Source organism: Elephas maximus, chromosome 3 (assembly GCF_024166365.1).
Source record: "Elephas maximus indicus isolate mEleMax1 chromosome 3, mEleMax1 primary haplotype, whole genome shotgun sequence".
In the NCBI taxonomy this organism is placed as follows: domain Eukaryota; kingdom Metazoa; phylum Chordata; class Mammalia; order Proboscidea; family Elephantidae; genus Elephas; species Elephas maximus.
In genome coordinates, this window is record NC_064821.1 from 157,895,212 (window position 1) to 157,914,671 (window position 19,460).

At 39.1% G+C, this 19,460-nt stretch overlaps 1 protein-coding gene across 4 annotated transcripts in view; it reads left to right on the top strand.

Moving 5' to 3' along the window:
* PDZK1 (PDZ domain containing 1) overlaps positions 1–19,460 on the top strand; it is a 55,327-nt gene that overhangs the window by 32,312 nt on the left and 3,555 nt on the right. For all 4 annotated transcript variants that reach the window (XM_049879881.1, XM_049879883.1, XM_049879884.1 and 1 more), the window contains exon 8: positions 9,052–9,260. In XM_049879881.1, coding sequence (XP_049735838.1) covers positions 9,052–9,260 — 209 coding nt within the window. The remainder of the gene's footprint in view (positions 1–9,051; positions 9,261–19,460) is intronic.

Sequence of the window (19,460 nt, forward strand, 5' to 3'; positions counted from 1 at the left end):
GAAGGCCTAATAGTGGAAGTGGCACTTTAGCTCAGGCTTTATAATATGGATACAATTTGGATAACTAGATGGAGCAGGGAGAAAGGAAGATCATTCTAGGAAGATAAGAGCCATGTGAACAAAGCAGATAAAACACAGTTTGGCATCTAACATGTAGAGTAGGAAACTGGGTGAGAAAGGTAGATTGAGAGATAGTGAGGGACCTTCAAGGCCAGGTTGAGGAGTTTGGACTTAGTCCCATAGCTGATGGGGAGTTAAGTTTTTTTGAGCAGTGTAAAGAAGAAAAAATTAAGCCTACAGTGTCTTGGGATTTACACAGCTCACTTAATCCTAACAATACATCTTCAAAGAATTGCTGAAAGTGAGGGCTTGGAGAAGATAATAGTAATTATGCAAGGTCAAGTAGCTTTTTGTGGTATAGCTGGGATCAAACTCATGTCTTTTTGGTTCCAAAGCCTGTGTTCATTCTGTTGTACTGGGGAATGACTTGGTCAGACATATGCATCAAGACGATGAATCTGAAGGTAGGTAGATCTGTATGTGTTGGAGAAGAGAAGGATTAGGGATCAGGAGAGCTGTTGGTGAAACATCCCTAGGGCCTTTGAGACTATCAAGTGACTCAGATAGGAATTCTTCAGTCAAGGAGTCTACCATTTATTAGAGGAGATAAAAGATGTTGTAGTAGTATAGGTAGAATTCTAGGCAGGAGCTAATACAAACTGCATTTAGGGTAGAGGAAGTAGGGCTAGAGAAGAGGGGATATGCAAAATATTAAGGTAGCATTGAAGGACTTAACAATTGATTAGATATGGGGGGTGGGAACTGAACAATCAGTTCCTAAGTGTCAGTGGTTAGGGAGATGGTACTACCACTAACAGGTAAGCAAGAAGAATGGCTTTGGGATGGAGAGATGGGCAAAGATGACTTTTGGGTTTGAATACATTACATTTGAGGAATCTATGGTGGCTAAGGAAACTCTGGTGGCGTAGTGGTTAAGTGCTACAGCTGCTAACCAAAAGGTTTGCAGTTTGAATCCACCAGGTGCTCCTTGGAAACTATGGGGTAGTTCTACTCTGTCCTATAGGGCCACTATGAGTCGGAATCAACTCAATGGCAAGCAATGGTTTTTTTTTTTTTTTTTTTTTTTTTTTTTATAGTGGCTAAAGTGCTTGGCTGCTAACTGAAAGATTGGCAGTTCCACCCAACCAGTTGCTCTGGGGAGAAAGATGTGGTAGTCTGCTTCCATAAAGATTACAGCCTTGGAAACTCTATGGGGCAGTTCTACCGTCCTATAGGGTCTCTATGAGTCAGAATTGACTCGATGGCAGTGGGTTTGGTTTTTTATAGGTTACCTGGTTGGGGATGCCCAGCAGCTAGCTGGAAAAATGAAGCTGGAGCTTGTTAAAGCAGTGTTGGGAGCAAAAAAAAGTGAGCAATTTGGAAGATTTGATGAAGATAGTTGAAGTGATGAGAAGGCTAAAGACCCATCCTTGAGGTGTGCAGAAACACATATGCTCACAATTGAATAAAACAAGTTGCTACTAAAATGCCGGCATGAGTTTCTCTTAGGGTCTGAAGCCTTTTGTGTTATTATTCTTCCCCACCCCCTTTTTTATGGCTTAGTTTCTATATATTATATATGGATATAAATATGCTCACTGACGTACTGGGCAACTTGCTGACAATGCATAACATGCTGTTTTGTCAAGGTTGAATGTCAGACACTGAGTAACAACATGCTTCTTTTCCTTAAGATCTTCTCATTGTTAGGGTGGAAAAAATATTCCATGCAAATAATAACCAAAGGAGTTAGGGTGGCAATCTTAAAAGTAGACTTTAAGACAAAATTTGTCAGAAGAGGTAAAGATGGACATATAGTGATAAAAGGGTAAATTAATCAAGATCTAACGATCATAAATATGTATGCACCCAACAGGGCACCTAAATATATAAAGCAAACAGTGACAGAAATGAAGGAAGAAATAGATAGTACCACAATAATAGTTGGAGACTCAGTATTACCACTTTCAATATTCTAGAAAGATGATCAACAAGGAAACAGATGACCTGAATGATACTATAAACCAACTAGACTTAACAGACATATAGAACACTCCACCACAAAACAGCATATTATACATTCTATTCTAGTACACATGGATCATTCTTCAGGATAAGATCACATTTTAGATCACAAAGAAAGTCTTGATGAATTTAAAAAGACTGAAATTGTACGAAGTATATTCTCTGGCCACAGTGGAGTGAAGCTAGATGTCAATAAGAAAAAATAAAACAAAAACCTGGAAAATAGAGAAGTATGGAAACTAAAAAACACGTTATTAAACTACCAACACATTATTAAACTACCAATGGGTCAAAGAAGAAATCAAAAGAGAAATAATAAATTTCTTAGTCAAATGAAAATAAAAGCACAGCATACCAAAATTTATGGAATGCAGTGAAGGAGGTACTCAGAGGGAAACTTATAGCAATACATGCATACTTAAAAAAGGAAAAAAGACCTCAACAGCCTAACTCAACAACTCCAGGAACTAAAAAGAGAAGAGCAGACTAAGCCTAAGCCTAAACCTACCAGAAGAAAGGAAATAACAAAGATCAGAGCAGAAATAAATTAAAAACAGAAAAATAAAATCAGTAAAACAAGAAGCTGGTTCTTTGAAAAGATCAATAAAATTAACAAACTCTAAGTTAGACTGACAAAAGAAAATATGCAAATAACCAAAATAAAAGAGAGGACATTACAACTGACCTGATCAGACAAAGACATACCACAAGAAAAGAAAACTATAGGCCAATAACTCTTAGAAATATAGATGCAAGAATTTCCAACAAAATACTAGCAAATAGAATCCAACAGTGTATTAAAAGAATCAAACCACATGACCAAGAGGGGTTTATTCCAGGAGTGCAGGGATGGTTCAGTGTTAGAAAAGCAAATATACTGCACTGATAGAACAAAGGAAAAGAACCACATGATCATCTTGATGGATGCAGAAAAAGTGTTTGATAAAATCTAACACCGTTTCTTGATGAAAACCCTCAAGAAGATTGGAATAGAAGGGAAATTCCTCAGTATGATTCAGGGCATGTATGAAAAGTCAACATTATCCTTAATGGAGAAAGACAGAGCTTTCCCCTTGAAATCAGGAATAAGACAAGGGTGCCCGCTCTCAGCACACTTCTATTCAATATGGTATTAGAAGTCCTAGCCAGAGCAATAAGGCAAAAATAAAAGTTATCCAGATGGGAAAAGAAATAAAATTACCTCTATTTGTGGATGATATGATCCTATATGGAGAAAATCCCAAAGAGTCTGCAAAAAAAAAAAAACTCCTAAATGTAACGGTAGTTTAGCAAAGTTGCAGGGTACAAGGTCAACAAACAAATAAGTTGGATATACCAGCAATGAGAAATCTGAAGGAGTAATTTCCTAACTTGGGAAATAATTCCATTTATAATAACATCTAAGAGAAAGAATACCTAGGAATAAATCTAACGCGGGATGTGAAGGACTTATGCGTGAAAACCATAAAACTGCTGAAAGAGATTAAAGAAGACTTAATGGAAGGATGTTTCATGTTCACGGATTGGAAGACTTAATATTATTAAGGTATCAACACTACCCACTACCCAAAGCAATCTATAAGTTCAACATAATCCCAATCACTTTCTTTACAGAAGTAGAAGGAAGAACAAAGTAGGAGGACTCACACTTCGGATTTTAAAACTTACTATACAGTTACAGGAAACTGGTGGCAGAGTGGTTAAGAGGTCAGCAGTTCATATCTGCCAGGCACTCCTTGGAAACCCTATGGGGCAGTTCTCCGTCCTATAGGGTCACTATGAGTCAGAATTGACTTGACGGCAGTGGGTTTATACAGCTACAGTAATTAAAACAGCCCTGTACTGATATTTAAGATAGACACATAGACAAGTGAAAGAGAATTGAGAGTCTAGGATCAAACCCACAGATCTATGGTCAACTAATTTTTGACAAGCGTGTTAAGTCCATTGATGGGGGGAAAGAAGAGTCTTTGCAGTGAATGGTACTGGAAGAATTGGATTTCCACATGGAGAAAATGAAACAGGATTTTTGCCTCACACCATACACAAAAATAAATTCAAAATGGATTAATAACGTAAATGTGCAAGTTAAAACCATAAAATTCTTAGCAGGGGCAATGCTGGTCAGGCCTAGCTTTCAACAGTGGATTATTTAATAAAAGCACAAACAGAAAAATAAATGAGACCTCATAAAAATTAAAAACTTAAAAAAATATTTTATTGTGCTTTCAGTGAAAGTTTACAAATCAAGTCAGTATCTCATAAAAACTTATATACACCTTGCTATATACTCCTAGTTGCTCTCCCTACTAATGTGACAGCATGCTCCTCCTCTCTACCTTGTTTTCCCCCTGTACATTCAGCCAGCTTCTGTCCCCCTCTGCCTTCTCATCTCCCCTCCAGACAGGAGATGCCTACATAGTCTCGTGTCTACTTGAGCCAAGAAGCTCACTCCTCACCAGTATCATTTTCTATCTTACAGTCCAGTCCAACCCCTGTCTGAAGAGTTGGCTTTGGGAATGGTTCCTGTCTTGGGCTAACAGAAGGTCTGGGGACCATGACCTCCGAGGTCCTTCTAGTCTCAGACTGTTAAGTCTGGTCTTTTCACAACAATTTGAGGTCTGCATTCCACTGCTCTCCTGGTCCCTCAGGGATTCTCTGTTGTGTTCCCTGTTAGGGCAGTCATCGGTTGTAGCTGGGCACCATCTAGTTCTTCTGGTCTCAGGCTGATGTAGTCTCTGATTTATGTGGCCCTTTCTGTTTCTTGGGCTCATAATTACCTGTGTCTTTGGTGTGCTCTAGGTGGGTTGGGACAAATTGATGCATCTTAGATAGCCACTTGCCGGTGTTTAAGTCCCCAGACGCCACTCTCCAAAGTGAGATGTAGAATGTTTTCTTAATAGATTGTATTATGCCAATTGACCTAGATGTCCCTTGAAACCATGGTCCCCAAGTCCCCGCCCCTGCTACGCTGGCCTTCGAAGCTTTTGGTTTATTCAGGAAACTTCTTTGCTTTTGGTTTAACCCAATTGCGCTGACCTCTCCTGTATTGTTTGTTGTCTTTCCCTTCACCTAAAATAGTTTGCATCTACTGTCTAATTAGTGAATACCCCTCTCCCTCCCTCCCTCCTCACTCGCCATCAAAGAATATTTTCTTCTCTGTTTAAACTACTTCAGTTCTTATAATAGTGGTCTCGTACAATATTTGTCCTATTGCAACTAATTTCACTCAGCATAATGCCTTCTAGATTCTTCCTGTTATGAAATGTTTCACGGATTCTTCATTGTTCTTTATTGATGTGTAGTATTCCATTGTGTGAATATACCATAATTCATTTATCCATTCATCCATTGATGGGCACCTTGGTTGCGTCCATCTTTTTGCTATTGTAAACAGTGCTGCAATGAACATGGGTGTGCATATAAAGGTTCATGTAAAGGCTCTTATTTCTCTAGGATATATTCCAAACAGTGGGGTTGCTGGATCATATAGTAGTTCTATTTCTAGCTTAAGGATGCACCAAATCGATTTCAAGTGGTTGTACCATTTTACATTCCCACCAGCAGTGTATAAGTGTTCCAGTCTCTGCACAACCTCTCTAACATTATTTTGTGTTTTTTGGATTAACGTCAGCCTTGTTAGAGTGGGATGGAATCTTACTGTAGTTTTGATTTGCATTTCTCTAATGGCTAATGATCATGAGCATTTCCTCATGTATCTGTTAGCTACCTGAATGTCTTCTCTAGTGAAGTCTGTTCATATCCTTTGCCCATTTTTTAATTGGGTTATTTGTTGAGTTTTTACAGCATCATGTAGATTTTAGAGATCAGACGCTGATCGGAAATGTCTTAGCTAAAAACTTTTTTCCAGTCTGTAGGTAATCTTTTTACTCTTTTGGTGAAGTCTTTGGATAAGCATAGACGTTTGATTTTTAGGAGCTCCCAGCTATCTCGTTTTTCTTCTCGTGTTTGTGCATCATTAGTAATGTTTTGTATACTGCTTATGTCGTGTATTAGGGCTCCTAGCGTTGTCCCTATTTTTCCTTCAATGATCTTTTATCATTTTAGCTTTTATATTTAGGTCTTTGATCCATTTTGAGTTAGTTTTTGTGCATGGTGTGAGGTATGGGTCTTGTTTCATTGTTTTGCAGATGGATATCCAGTTATGCCACCACTGTATGTTAAAGAGACTCTTTTCCCCATTTAATTGACTTTGGGCTTTTGTCAAATATCAGCTGCTCATATGTGGATGGATTTATGCCTGGATTCTTAATTCTATTCCATTGGTCTATGTATCTGTTGTACCAGTACCAGGCTGGTTTAACCACTGTGGTGGTATGATAGGTTCTAAAATCAGGTAGAGTGAGGCCTCCCACTTTGTTCATCTGTTTCAGTAATGCTTTACTTATCCAGGGCCTCTTTCCCTTCCATATGAAGTCGGTGATCTGTTTCTCCCTCTCATTAGAAAATGCTGTTGGAATTTGGATCAGAATTGCATTGTATCTGTAGATGGCTTTTGTTAGAATAGACACTTTTACAATGTTAAGTCTTCCTATCCATGAGCAAGGTATGTTTTCCACTTATGTAGGTCTCCTTTGGTTTCTTGCAGTAGTCTCTCGTAGTTTTCTTTGTATAGGTCTTTTACATTTCTGGTTAGATTTATTCCTAAGTAAAAAATTAAAAACTTTTGTTCATTAAAAGACTTTACCAAAAAAGTGAAAAGACCTCGACACCCTTTTAATTCAGTACTGAAGTCGCTCCTGAAATTCACCTTTCAGCCAAAGATTAGACAGGATTATAAAAAACAGTAACACATGTAGTTGAACTATGTATACGAGAGTAAATGGACACCCTAGCCCAAAAGTAAAGACGAGAAGGTAGGAAGGACCGGAAAACTGGTCAAATGGAAATGGGGAACCCGAGGTCGAGAAGGGGAGGGTATTGACTGACACATTGCAGAATTGGCAACCGATGTCACAAAACCACTCGTGTATTAATTGTTTAATGAAAAACTAATTTGCTCCATAAACTTTCATCTAAGTACGATTAAAATTTAAAAAAGTGAAAAGACAAGCTATGGGACTAGGAGAAAGTCTTTGGAAGCCTTATAGGTGACAAGAATCTAATAAGCAAAAATATATGTAAAACTTTGACAGCAACAAAAAGACAAATAACCCTATCATAAAATGGGCAAAGGACTTGAATAAACATGTCACCAAAGAGGATATTCAAATGGCCACCAAACACATGAAAAGATGCTCAGTGTCATTAGCCATCAGAAAGATGCAAATCAAAACCAGAGTAAGATATGATTTCACTACCACTAGGATGTCTAAGATTAAAAAAAAAAAAAATGTTGGCAAAGATGTGAGGAAATTGGAACACTTATCCATTGCTGGTGGGAATGCAAAATGGTATAGCCACTGTGGAAAATAGTGTAGCAGTTCCTCAAAAAACTAAAAATAGAACTACCATGTGACCCAGAAACTCTACTCCTAGGTATATACCTGGAAGGCTTGAAAGCAGAGACTTAAACAGACTTGTACACCAATGTTCGTTGCGGCACTATTCATAACAGCCAAAAGGTGGAAACAACCCATACACCAGACAGGTGTATGGATAAACAGAATGTAACATACATACAATGGGATACTACTTGGTCAGTAGGAGAAATGAAATCTTGACACATGCTGCAGTATGGAAGGAGCGTGAAGACATTATGCTGAGAGAAATAAGCCAATCACAAAAGGACAAATATTGTACAACCTCATTTATATAAAAAGACAAGAAAGATACAGATCTATAGGTAAAGATATAGAGACCAAAGTTTGTTAGTGCTTACCAGGGGTGGGAGGGAAGTGGAAAAGGGGGGTTAACAGCGATGGAAAAATCACCTTAAGGGTAGGGCTGTACAGCCGACTATTGTAATTGCTGCCAGTAAGCTGTACAGCTGTAAAAGTTGTGGTTTGGAGGTTCAGGGTCATGGTTTGATGGGATATCCCAATTAATTGGCCTAATAATGTGTTTAGTGCTTCTGTACTACCTCCCAATTCCGTGGTGCAGTGCCTGGAATATTAAAAGCTTGCAAATACCCATTCAAGTCACAAGAATTGGTCTCTTTTCGCCTGGAATAACAGGGAGAAAAGAAGAGTTGGAATAAAAGGAGGATCTAGAATATGTGGCTAAATGCCTCCATGTACAGCTGCTTCCTTTGCCATGAGACTGGAAGAACTAGATGATGCCTCGCTACTGTTACTGAACATTTTGATCAAAAACTCCATAGAATAAATCCTGATTAAAACTGGAACAGAATTTCAACTTCTCATGGACTCTAGACTTTCTGGAGCAATGAAAAGTTGATAAACCCCTGAAACTATTGCCCTGAGATAATCTTTGAACTTTGAACCAGAAATATCCCTTGAAGTTTTCTTAAAACCAACCAATAGTTTAACTAGTAAAAAAGGGTCTGCCTTAAGAATTATGCTCATTAAGAGCTATATGGGACTGAGTTGACAACAACTCAGAAAGTTGGATGGGAAACTTAGGGGGCAGTGGGTTTATGTTAATGAGGGAGGAACATCTCAGAAAAGGAGGATGAGAATGGTTGCACAACTTGAAATATGTAATCGATGTCACTAAATTGTACTTGTAGAAACTGTCAAATTGGTGTATGTTTTGCTGTATATATTAACCACAACAACAGATCAAATAAAATTTAAAGGGGGAAAAAAAAAGATCTTTTCATTGTTGATGGCAGAATTTGTCCCTGGAGTGAGTTCTGTAGGTAGTGAGGCCGGATAGGGTGCTTATAGGGTTCCTGGGATTCCAGTGGGAGGGAGAGTAGTTGCATTCAGCATGCCTTTTATATTTATTTTATCATGGCTTTGGGTTACAACAGAAATCCCGTTTGTTTGAAGGTGCTTTAGAAGCCTTCCTGATACTTTTCTTTTTTTCTGGTGGGGGTAGGTCAAATCATAGGTCAAATCATCAAAGACGTAGATTCTGGAAGCCCAGCAGAGGAGGCTGGCCTGAGGAACGATGATCTGGTAGTTGCTGTCAATGGCGAGTCTGTGGAAGCCCTCGATCATGACGGTGTGGTGGAAATGATTAGGAAGGGTGGAGATAAGACTTCACTGCTGGTGGTAGATAAGGAGACGGACAACTTGTATAGACTGGTAAGTAATACAAGGCCACATATTTATGCGTTAAGGTTTGACCCATTTACTCATTACCTCAAACTCTGGTTGAGTTATTACATTGTGCCCATTGCCAAAGGTATTCAGACCAGGACATGGCCTAAATTCAGTTCAGTGGGTGTAGTCAGACCTAAATTTTGACCACTTAGGAAGAAAATTGATTCATAGAATCCCAACTTTCTGGAGGCATTGAGGTTGGATGACCCCTGAAATTATTACCCTAAGGAAATCTTTAAACCTTGAACTGAAACTATCCCTTGAAGTCATCTTTGAACCAAATAATAGTTTAGTCTAATTAGAAAAGAATGTCTGCATTAAGCATTATACTCTTAAAGAATTAGACATACATGATCAAATTGGCAATAGCTATTTGAAAGGCTAGATGAGAAGCTTTGTGGGGGGTTGGGGGGGAGTGAGTTTGTACTAACGATGGTGAAATAGTTTGGAAAAGGTGGTTGAGAAAGGTGGCACAACTTGAAGAATGTAACCAAAGTCACTGAATTAATTGTACATGAAGAAATTGTTGGAGTGGTATGTTTCGTTGAATATAGTTTCACCAAAATAAATGCATAAATAGAAGGGCTAATTAAGGAAAAAGAAAATTGATAAATGCCACAATAAACACATAAGGTATCTCAATAGCACACAGCTCACCTAATTCAGACTAGAAGGCTTCTGAACAAGGTAATATATGGACAGACCTGGAAATAAGAACAGGTGCTAGGTATAGGGGTGATTGCTGGGGCAGGGCTATGAAGTGCTCCAAATAGAGGGAGCAGCATGTAAACTGTGATGGAATGCAGTTCATTTGAAGAAGAGCAGGAACTTCAGTGTGGCTGGAGAAGAAAATGTTATGAGATGAGACTAGAAAGGTAAAAGGAGTTCAGACTTTAGCTAAAGGCAGGAGACATTGTTTTGAGAGGTTAGTGGGAGGTTGAAATGAAGCTGTCCAGTTGTTAGGAAAGAATGTACAGGTCTGGAATTTAGGAGAAAGATTTTGGACTACAGATGGAGATTTCGGGTCCTCGGCATATAGGTTATAATTAAAGACATAGGATTTGATGAGCTCTCTAGGAGGGTATGTGCACTGAAGACAGAACTCTGGAGAATAGATATGCTGAAAGGGGTAGGCAGAGAAGGTAAGTGGTAATTAAAGGAGAAGAGTTTTGGAGGAGGTGAGAACCAAGTAAGGTACTTGGAAGTCATGGGGGTAGACCTCAAGAAGGAGAGGGAGTAAGCAACAGAATTAAACACTGGATAGAGATTGAATAAGGAGAACAACATGCCTGTTGAAATTAGCCATGATGAAAGCACTGGAAAGAATAGTTTCAATAGAATGGTGGGGGCAAAAGAGATACAGAGTGAATGGATGGTAAGTAAAGACTGAGTATAGACTACTTGTTTGTTTTCAAGATACTTAATTGTGAAGAAGAGGTGGACAGCAGTGTCTGGAAGAGAATTTAAGTTGGGAAGACTTTTTTCTTAAGATGGTAGGTACATGAGTATTTCAGTAGAAGAGAATGAACCAGTAAAGAGAGGTTAAAGATTCTGGGCAGAAAATGAGGCTCCTGAGGATAATCAAAATGACAGAATTGAGATCACAGATAGAAGAAAAAGGAGAGAAGAGAGGAACAGGAAATAAGAGTTGTCACTCAGTTTCATTTTCCCTGAAATAGAACATAGGCTCATTGCTGAGAATGGGGGGTGGGGGTGGGGGGTTAGTAGTAAAGGAATTTAGAGATCCGTATGATTTTGAAATAACTGTCGTGAAGAGTAGGAGACAAAGATGAATAGAACACAGGATTGCTCAGTAAGGCTTATGGTCCTGTTCAGGTTGGAGACCAAGTTTCTACTGGTACCAGTTGATGTATTTAGGTTGCTTAGCCCTGGTATAGGCGTGAAGGCAGACAGCTGGACTGATTCAGGACTGGGAATTATTTTCAGGTGTATAAAACAGTGAGGCCGAGTTAAATGTTGGCAAGAGTGGTTGAAGTGACTGAACATAGGATGCAGGCTGACTAGGGATGTGGAGGTAACTGATACTGGATGGTAGAAGCGTGGAGGGGCTGGGTATCAGGATGAAAGTGGACAGAAGAATTGAGGGTTAGAGTGATGAGCCTAGATAGAGGCCAGAGGGTGAGATATTGGTTCCTAAGAAATCCAGGTGGCTGTGTCCACTATTGGAATCCTGTATTTCACCAAACAGTGGCTTTCATCTTAATAAAAGTAACTTCTGTGGAGTTACAAAGGTAAATATGTGCTTCCTAAAAGGTCCTAAAAGGTCCTCAGATAACTGTTCAACTAGACTGAACCTTCATTCTTGTGAGGAATGTATAATAAATAAAATGAAGGTGTCATAAAATCTTAAAACATGCAAATAGTAGCTATTAGGATTAAGAGTTGAGAGGAAGTAAGGTCAGTTTCATACAACTTGGTCTTGGTGAATCTGCATTTCTGCTCCCTTTGCTTAAGGGCTTATAAACTGTTTACTAATCCTTTCTAGACTTCTACATGGAATTGATGGAATTTACTGGTCTACAGTTTAAACTCCAATTGTTCCCTATTTTTAAAGTTAGGGCTACATCTGTCTATTTCTAGACTCCTGTTCTCCATAGGAAACCCTGGTGGCATAGTTCGGCTGTTAACCAAAAGGTTGGCAGCTCAAATCCACCAGGTGCTCTTGGAAACCCTATGGGGTGGTTCTACTCTATTCTATAGGGTTGTTTTGAGTTGGAATCAACTCAACTGGCAAGGGGTTTGGTTTGGTTTTTGGTTCTCTGTAAGTTTTCTCAGAGCACCAAGAGTAATTCTGCAGTTGTATCTGCAAAATCTTTCAAAAATCATTCTCTTATCACAACAAATTTGAGTTTCTATTTAGCCTTAATGATGATTAGTATGCTCCTTCCGGTTTGAAGAACATTCATCACCTCTAATAGAGAATGGAAACAAACAAACAAAGATGGTATAATGGAATGTACATGGGATTTGGAGTCAGACAGACCTAAATTTGGGTTTAATCACTTAGTGGTTCTCTGGCCATAGGCAATTTGCCCAGCCCTCCCTTTTCTCACTTGTAAACTTGTGATGTTAGTAACTATCTGGCAGGATACAGATTGAATGAAGTCATGAATGCCAAATATCTAGTACCCAAGAAACATTCAAATTTAAGTTCCTTTCCTCCAATCTTCTTTATCCTTTACAGTTTGACAATAACCACCAATGTATTTAGAGTATTGTATTTTTATACCAATGGTTCCCTCCCCTTCGAGATATCTTTGTAAGCAGCCGATGCTAATTTTTTATGGCAACATGTAAAAAAAATTAGCATAGGGCTCTTTAGAAAATATTTAGAGGGGGGAGGGAGCGGCTGGCAGATAAATTTAGAAGGCATGTGTTATTTGTGTAAAAATATGGTATATAGGAAGACCGAAGAATTGATGCATTTGAATTATGATATTGGCAAAGAATATTGAATATATCATGGACTGTCAGAAGAACAAACAAATCTGTCTTGGAAAAAGTACAGCCAGATTGCTCCTTAGAAGGAAGGGTGGCGAGACTTTGTCTCCCAGACTTAGAACATGGTATCAGGACAGACCAGTCCCGGGAGATGGATTGACAGCGGCTGCAACGGTGGGCTCAAACATAGCAACAATTGTGAGGATGGTGCAGGACAGGGAAGTGTTTACATTGGCCAAGCAGTTAAGTTGGTTTCTAAGAGTAGCTGCTTCATTTCTTCTCCCATGTTGTATATATAGTCAATATTTAATTTACTTAGTGCCTTGGAGCCACCTTCGTTTTGGTCATATGCCAATCTTAGGTCGTTTTAGACATCAACTAATTGGGAGAAAAGGGTATCACAGTGATTTACTCATTAATATAAGCTACGAGAATGGCTAATTAGATTAAGACACTTGAGTAATCTGTAAGAATTTGATTAATATTCATGTTTTTTTAAAATTAATAATTTATGTTGATAGTATCCCAGGGTAAGAATCTTTGGAAACTTCTAAAAGAACATGCATTTTAAAATACCTATTTTCCTTTTTTCTCTTGGCTGTTAGAACATTCAAGAGGTTATACTCATTTTCCCAGAGCATGGTTTCTAACTACAAACTGGTTCAGGCTTATAATTCTTCAGAATTTTTATTTTCACCCTCAAAGGAAGAATCTGCTCATGTCTCTTCTATATCAGCAATGGAACAAATCTTCCACTTGCTAACCTCTAATACTGCATTTTTTATTATTTCTCCCTTCTTGAACTCTGTTTTCTATCTGGAATTACTATCACATGGACCCTCCTCATCCTGTGTTAATGAGATTTTACCTTTTCAAGTAGGGAGACTAGCTGGCATTGACAGCCCATATGGTAACAACTTTGGGTAGGACAAGAAACCTAGATTCCACGCCAAACTAACCCTCACTGGAACCCTCCCTCATTGGAACCCTCCCTCCTTGTCCAGCCATGCCTTTGGAATCTCAAGATTACATGGACACCGTCAGCAACATCTGTTCACAACTCACAAGCAAGTTCATTACCCCTACTGTTTTATTTGTCCTTTTCATCTACCAAGTAGTACCAACTCAGATGGGAGTTTTTCCTGTGAGATGGAAAATTGAAAGATTTTATGTGTCCAGTTCTCAGTCTACTACATTATCTATTAGAATTTCATTACTATTTGTTTCTTGATTAAAACATAACTCTAGTACAGCAAGACACAGAAGGAAGAAAGAGAAAGATGAGAGTAACTTTCATTTGCCTTTAAGTTACCATCTGTCTTGCTAGGTGTTGGTCACAAAGATGAACAAGGTGGACGGTTCTTGTTCTATGCTATATACAATAGAAGAATCCAAAGGTACATGAATGATAGAGTGAGAAATATTATAAGGAGGAGTAGTAACCCATTTTTATAGGTTAGGAAACTGAAGCTTAGACTAAGTGATTTGCTAAAGTTACCCACCTTAGAAAAGAGTGAAGCCTGTATTTGAACTCAAGTTCTTGGACTCTTAATTCATCATACCGTACTACCTTCTAGCAAGATGTTTTGATTAGCTATTTCAAGATACTTATGTAAACAAGATTAAAGTGTGACCTAGATGCTAGAAAATTAATAGATTTTTAGCTAGTTGAACCACCATATCTAAAGAATTCTTGACATTAGAACAATGTCAACCTGAACAGACAACTCTAATGGCATGCTACTTGTTCTTGTCCTAAGCTATTTTATCATCAAATTTGGGTGGAGACATGGAAAGCAAGTTAACATACTTTGAGATGACCTAAGCACTGATAGAAAATTAATTTACTGGAGAGTATAATATTCCTAGTGCTCCTTGGAAGGGAGGATGGCGAGACATCATTTCATGTACTTTGGACATGTTATCAGAAGGGATCAGTCCCAGAAGAAGGACATCATGCTTGGTAAAGTAGAGGGTCAGTGAAAAAGAGGAAGGCCCTTGATGAGATGTATGGGATATAGTGGTTGCAACAGCGGGCTCAAACGTAACGGTTGCGAGGATGGTGCAGGACAGGGCAGTGTTTCATTCTGTTGTACATAGGTCGCTGTGAGTCAGAACCAACTTGATGGCACCTAACAACAACAGCAACAACAATATAATATTCAAAATATCTAGTCATGATAGTCTGAACTAACACAACTAAATTTAAACAGGAATAAACTTTAGGTACTATAGTAATTTGAAAGTAAATTAATACCAAATGGTGAGACCTGATCCGATGATTTAGCAAAAGATCAGAAACTTGGTGATAAGTAGTTGCCTTCACCCAAAAAAGGCAAATTAAAATTGCATTAATTGACATTTGGTTTCTGGAGATGATTGTCTTACTGTACTGAGTTGGTAAGACTGTACTTGGAATTACTTGGGTGAGTTATCCTTTCTGTGCCTCAGTTCTCTGTTGTAACATGGTGGTAGCTAACTGAAGGGTGGCAATGAGGTTTGAATGAGTTGGGGTGTTCAGAGTGATGTCTGGCACACATAAATGCTATGTTTATTAATTAGTTTTAGGATTTAAAACTAAAACCAGTTCTGGGAACCTCATTTTAAGAAGGCCAGTGATCAGAAAGGTAACCAGGGCAGAGGTTTTGGAAGACACTATGTGAGTGTTTTGCTTAAAAAAGCCTAGGTTTGGGGAAAAAAGGAAAGCATTTTCAAGAATTTGAAAGACTATCATGTGTGTGAGGACTAGACTTATTTTTGATGTATTCTATGGGCAGAGCTTGACCAAACAGATAAGCCACAGGGAGCTAGCTTTTAGTTTAAGAAAAGCTGAAGCTGCAAGCAATGGGATGAGCCATTTCTGCAAAGTGGCTAGCTCCCATTTGATGGATAAGGTTAAGGAGAAGTTGGAAAGTCACCGCTCAGGCTGTTGAAGGGGGATTCTGGCAACAAGTCCTTTCTAACTCCACCTGACCTTATGATAGGATGATCATAGTAGTCTATGTTTTTTTTTTAAATTGTGCTTTAGATAAAGGTTTACAGAGCAAATTAGTTTCTCGTTAAACCATTAATACACATTGTTTTGTGACATTGGTTGCCAACCCCATGGTATGTCAACACATTCCCTTCTCTACCTTGGGTTCCCCCTTACCAGCTTTCCTGTCCCATCCTGCCTTCTCGTCCTTGCCTCTGCCCCTGATGTGCCCACTTAGTCTTATTTCATTTTTTGGGCCTGTCTAATCTTTGGCTGAAGGGTGAACCTCAGGAGTGACTTCAGTATTGGGTTAAAATGCTGTCCTGCAGCTATGCCCTAGGGGTTTCTCCAGTCTCTGTCAGAACAGTAAGCCTGGTCTTTTTTTTTTTAAATAATTTTTATTGTGCTTTAAGTGAAAGTTTACAAATCAAGTCAGTCCTCTCACACAAAAACCCATATAATACACCTTGCTACACTCTCCCAATTACTTTCCCCCTAATAAGAAACAGCCTGTTCTCTCCCTCTACTTTCTCTTTTCATGTCCATTTCGCCAGCTTCTAACCCCCTTCACCCTCTCATCTCCCCTCCAGGAAGGAGATGCCAACATAGTCTCAAATGTCCACCTGATCCAAGAAGCTCACTCCTCACCAGCATCCCGCTCCAACTCATTGTCCAGTCCAATCCATGTCTGAAGAGTTGGCTTCGGGAATGGTTCCTGACCTGGGCCAACAGAAGGTCCGGGGGCCATGACCACCAGGGTCCTTCTAGTCTCAGTCAGACCATTAAGTCTGGTCTTTTTATGAGAATTTGGGGTCTGCATCCCACTGCTCTCCTGCTCCCTCAGGGGTTCTCTGTTGTGTTCCTTGTCAGGGCAGTCATCGGTTGTGGCTGGGCACCACCTAGTTCTTCTGGCCTCAGGATGATGTAGACTCTGGTTCTTGTGGCCCTTTATGTCTCTTGGGCTCGTAATCGCCCTGTGTCCTTGGTGTTCTTCATTCTCCTTTGATCCAGGTAGGCTGAGACCAATTGATGTATCTTAGATGGCTGCTTGCTAGTATTTAAGGCCCCAGTTGCCACTCTTCAAAGTGGGATGCAGAATGTTTTCTTAATAGATTTTATTATGCCAATTGACTTAGATGTCCTCTGAAACCATGGTTCCCAGACCCCTGCCCCTGCTATGCTGGCCTTCGAAGCATTCAGTTTATTCAGGAAACTTCTTTGCTTTTGGTTTAGTCCAATTGTGCTGACCGGCCCTGTACTGTGCGCTGTCTTTCCCTTCACCTAAAGTAGTTCTTAACTACTATCTAATTAGTGAATGCCCCTCTCCCACTCTCCCTCCCTCCCCCCTCTTGTAACCACAAAAGAATGTTTCTTCTCACTTTGAACTATTTCTCAAGTTCTTATAATAGTGGTCTTATACGATATTTGTCCTTTTGCAACTGACTAATTTCACTCAGCATAACACCTTCCAGGTTCCTCCATGTTATGAAATGCTTCACAGATTCCTCACCGTTCTTTATCGATGTGTAGTATTCCATTGTGTTAATATACCATAATTTATTTATCCATTCATCCATCGATGGGCACCTTGGTTGCTTCCATGTTTTTGCTATTGTAAACAGTGCTGCAATAAACATGTGTGTGCATATATCTGTTCATGTAAAGGCTCTTATTTCTCTAGGATATATTCCAAGGAGTGGGATTGCTGGATCGTATGGTAGTTCAATTTCTAGCTTTTTAAGGAAGCACCAAATCGATTTCCAAAGTGGTTGTACCATTTTACATTCCCAGAAGCAGTGTATAAGTGTTCCAATCTCTCCACAGCCTCTCCAACATTTATTATTTTGTATTTTTTGGATTAATGCCAGCCTTGTTGGAGTAAGAAGCTGGGTCTTTTTTTGTGAGTTAGAATTTTGCTGTACATTTTTCTCCAGCTCTATCTGGGACCCTCTGTCGTGATCTCTATCAGAGTAGTCAGTGGTGGTAGCTGGGTACCATCTAGTTGTGCTGGGCTCAGTCTGGTGGAGGCTGTGGTAGTCATGGTTCATTAGTCCTTTGGACTAATCTTTACCTTGTGTCTTTGGCTTTTCTCATTTTCCCTTGCTCCAGATGGGGTGGGACAAGTTCAGTATCTTAGATGGCAGTTTTGGTTAATACAAATGAGAACTTTGATCTAAAAAGATACCTGCCCTCTACCTCTCTGCCCCATCCTTGAAAGTAAGCTCCATGGGGAAAGGTGTGGTTTGGGTCTTTGAGATATATCAGTTAATAAAATAGACAAACACCCAGAACAGTTCCTGGCACATACTAGACACTCAAATATTTGAATGAAGGATGAATGAAAACTCATTGTTTAAACTTAATGTCACTGAAGTGACAGCATTTAACTTTTACTTTATATAAAGTGTTTAAACCTTACTGTTGCTGTATTTTGCCTCAAGATTAGCTGCTGCAGTTAGATACAGTTGATTTGCTTATTGGTAGCATTATCAGCTATTTTTGCATTGTAATGAGTTACTTTGATGTACTTCTTTCTTTAAAATGTAAGAAGGTATCAGCGTAGAACTTTGCAAATGTATCACTGAAAGGGTCTGAAGGTAGTTGAATTGGGTAGCTAGGAGGTTGTGAGCTGGTGCTATTCTCATTTAGAAAGGAAGGAGATGTGGTCTTGTGGTTAGCAAGACAGATGATAGCTAAAAGGCCCCAAAATCTAATTTTACCCAGGCTTCCTGAACAGTGTGATTGGGGGCAGAGCATACACTGAGCTCATCTTCAATTGCTTGATTTTCTATTTATCATCTAGTGAATGTTCTGGACACTTGTGGACAGCAATTTAACTGCTGATCCAGGATCTTGCCATACCCACATCTATGCTTCTAACCCTCTCAACTAAAGCTCACAGCCAGCTGAGCTCTTAAGCCTATTAAAAAATTCATATTTCCTGTTTTATGTTTCTATATTCAAGACCATTGCCATATCTGTCTTTCTCATTATGGATGGTCTTGGAATTGAGATGGATTAAAAATATTTAAAATTGTTAGGAAATTTGGCTTAACAGAAGAGCCAGCTAATTTATTATAATAACAAATAGTAAAATAAACTGAGTACAACAGATGCTGGGGAATGGAGAGTTAAGTGGCAGAAGATTGGAATTATCTTTTGTTACCATACATGATATGATAGCTGTTAATCGCTTATCCCCCGTTAATGACTGTGTACCCAATAGGTCTCTTCTGATAGCTCTGAGTCTTCAGAAAGTGATTAAAAAAAAAAAAAAATCTTTTGTTTCACTTTCTGTAATGTGTTTGAACTCTGAGGGGAAAGTACCAGAAGAAACTACTTCGCGTCAGATACTGGGCTAGTCACTCAGATGGGCATGGTCTCCCAACAGGGAGATTAACTGTGGATTGTTCGGTGACTCGCTTACTACTGCAGAGTCAATAGAAACTACCAATTCTGTTAATCATCTTTTTTGGATCCTGGTACAACATTCTATACTGCTTTTTCATGTATATGTGTGCATTTGTGTATGTGTCTATACATCTCACTGTATAACCAAGCTCAATATTCTTTTTTAGACATTTTGTGCTCATGATAGGGGAGCCCTGGTGGTGCAGTGGTTGAGATCTGCTGCTAACCAAAAGGTCGGCAGTTTGAATCCACCAGCTTGTCCTTGAAAACCCTATGGGGCAGTTCTACTCTGTCTTATAGGGTCGCTATGAGTTGGAATCGGCTCCACAGCATTG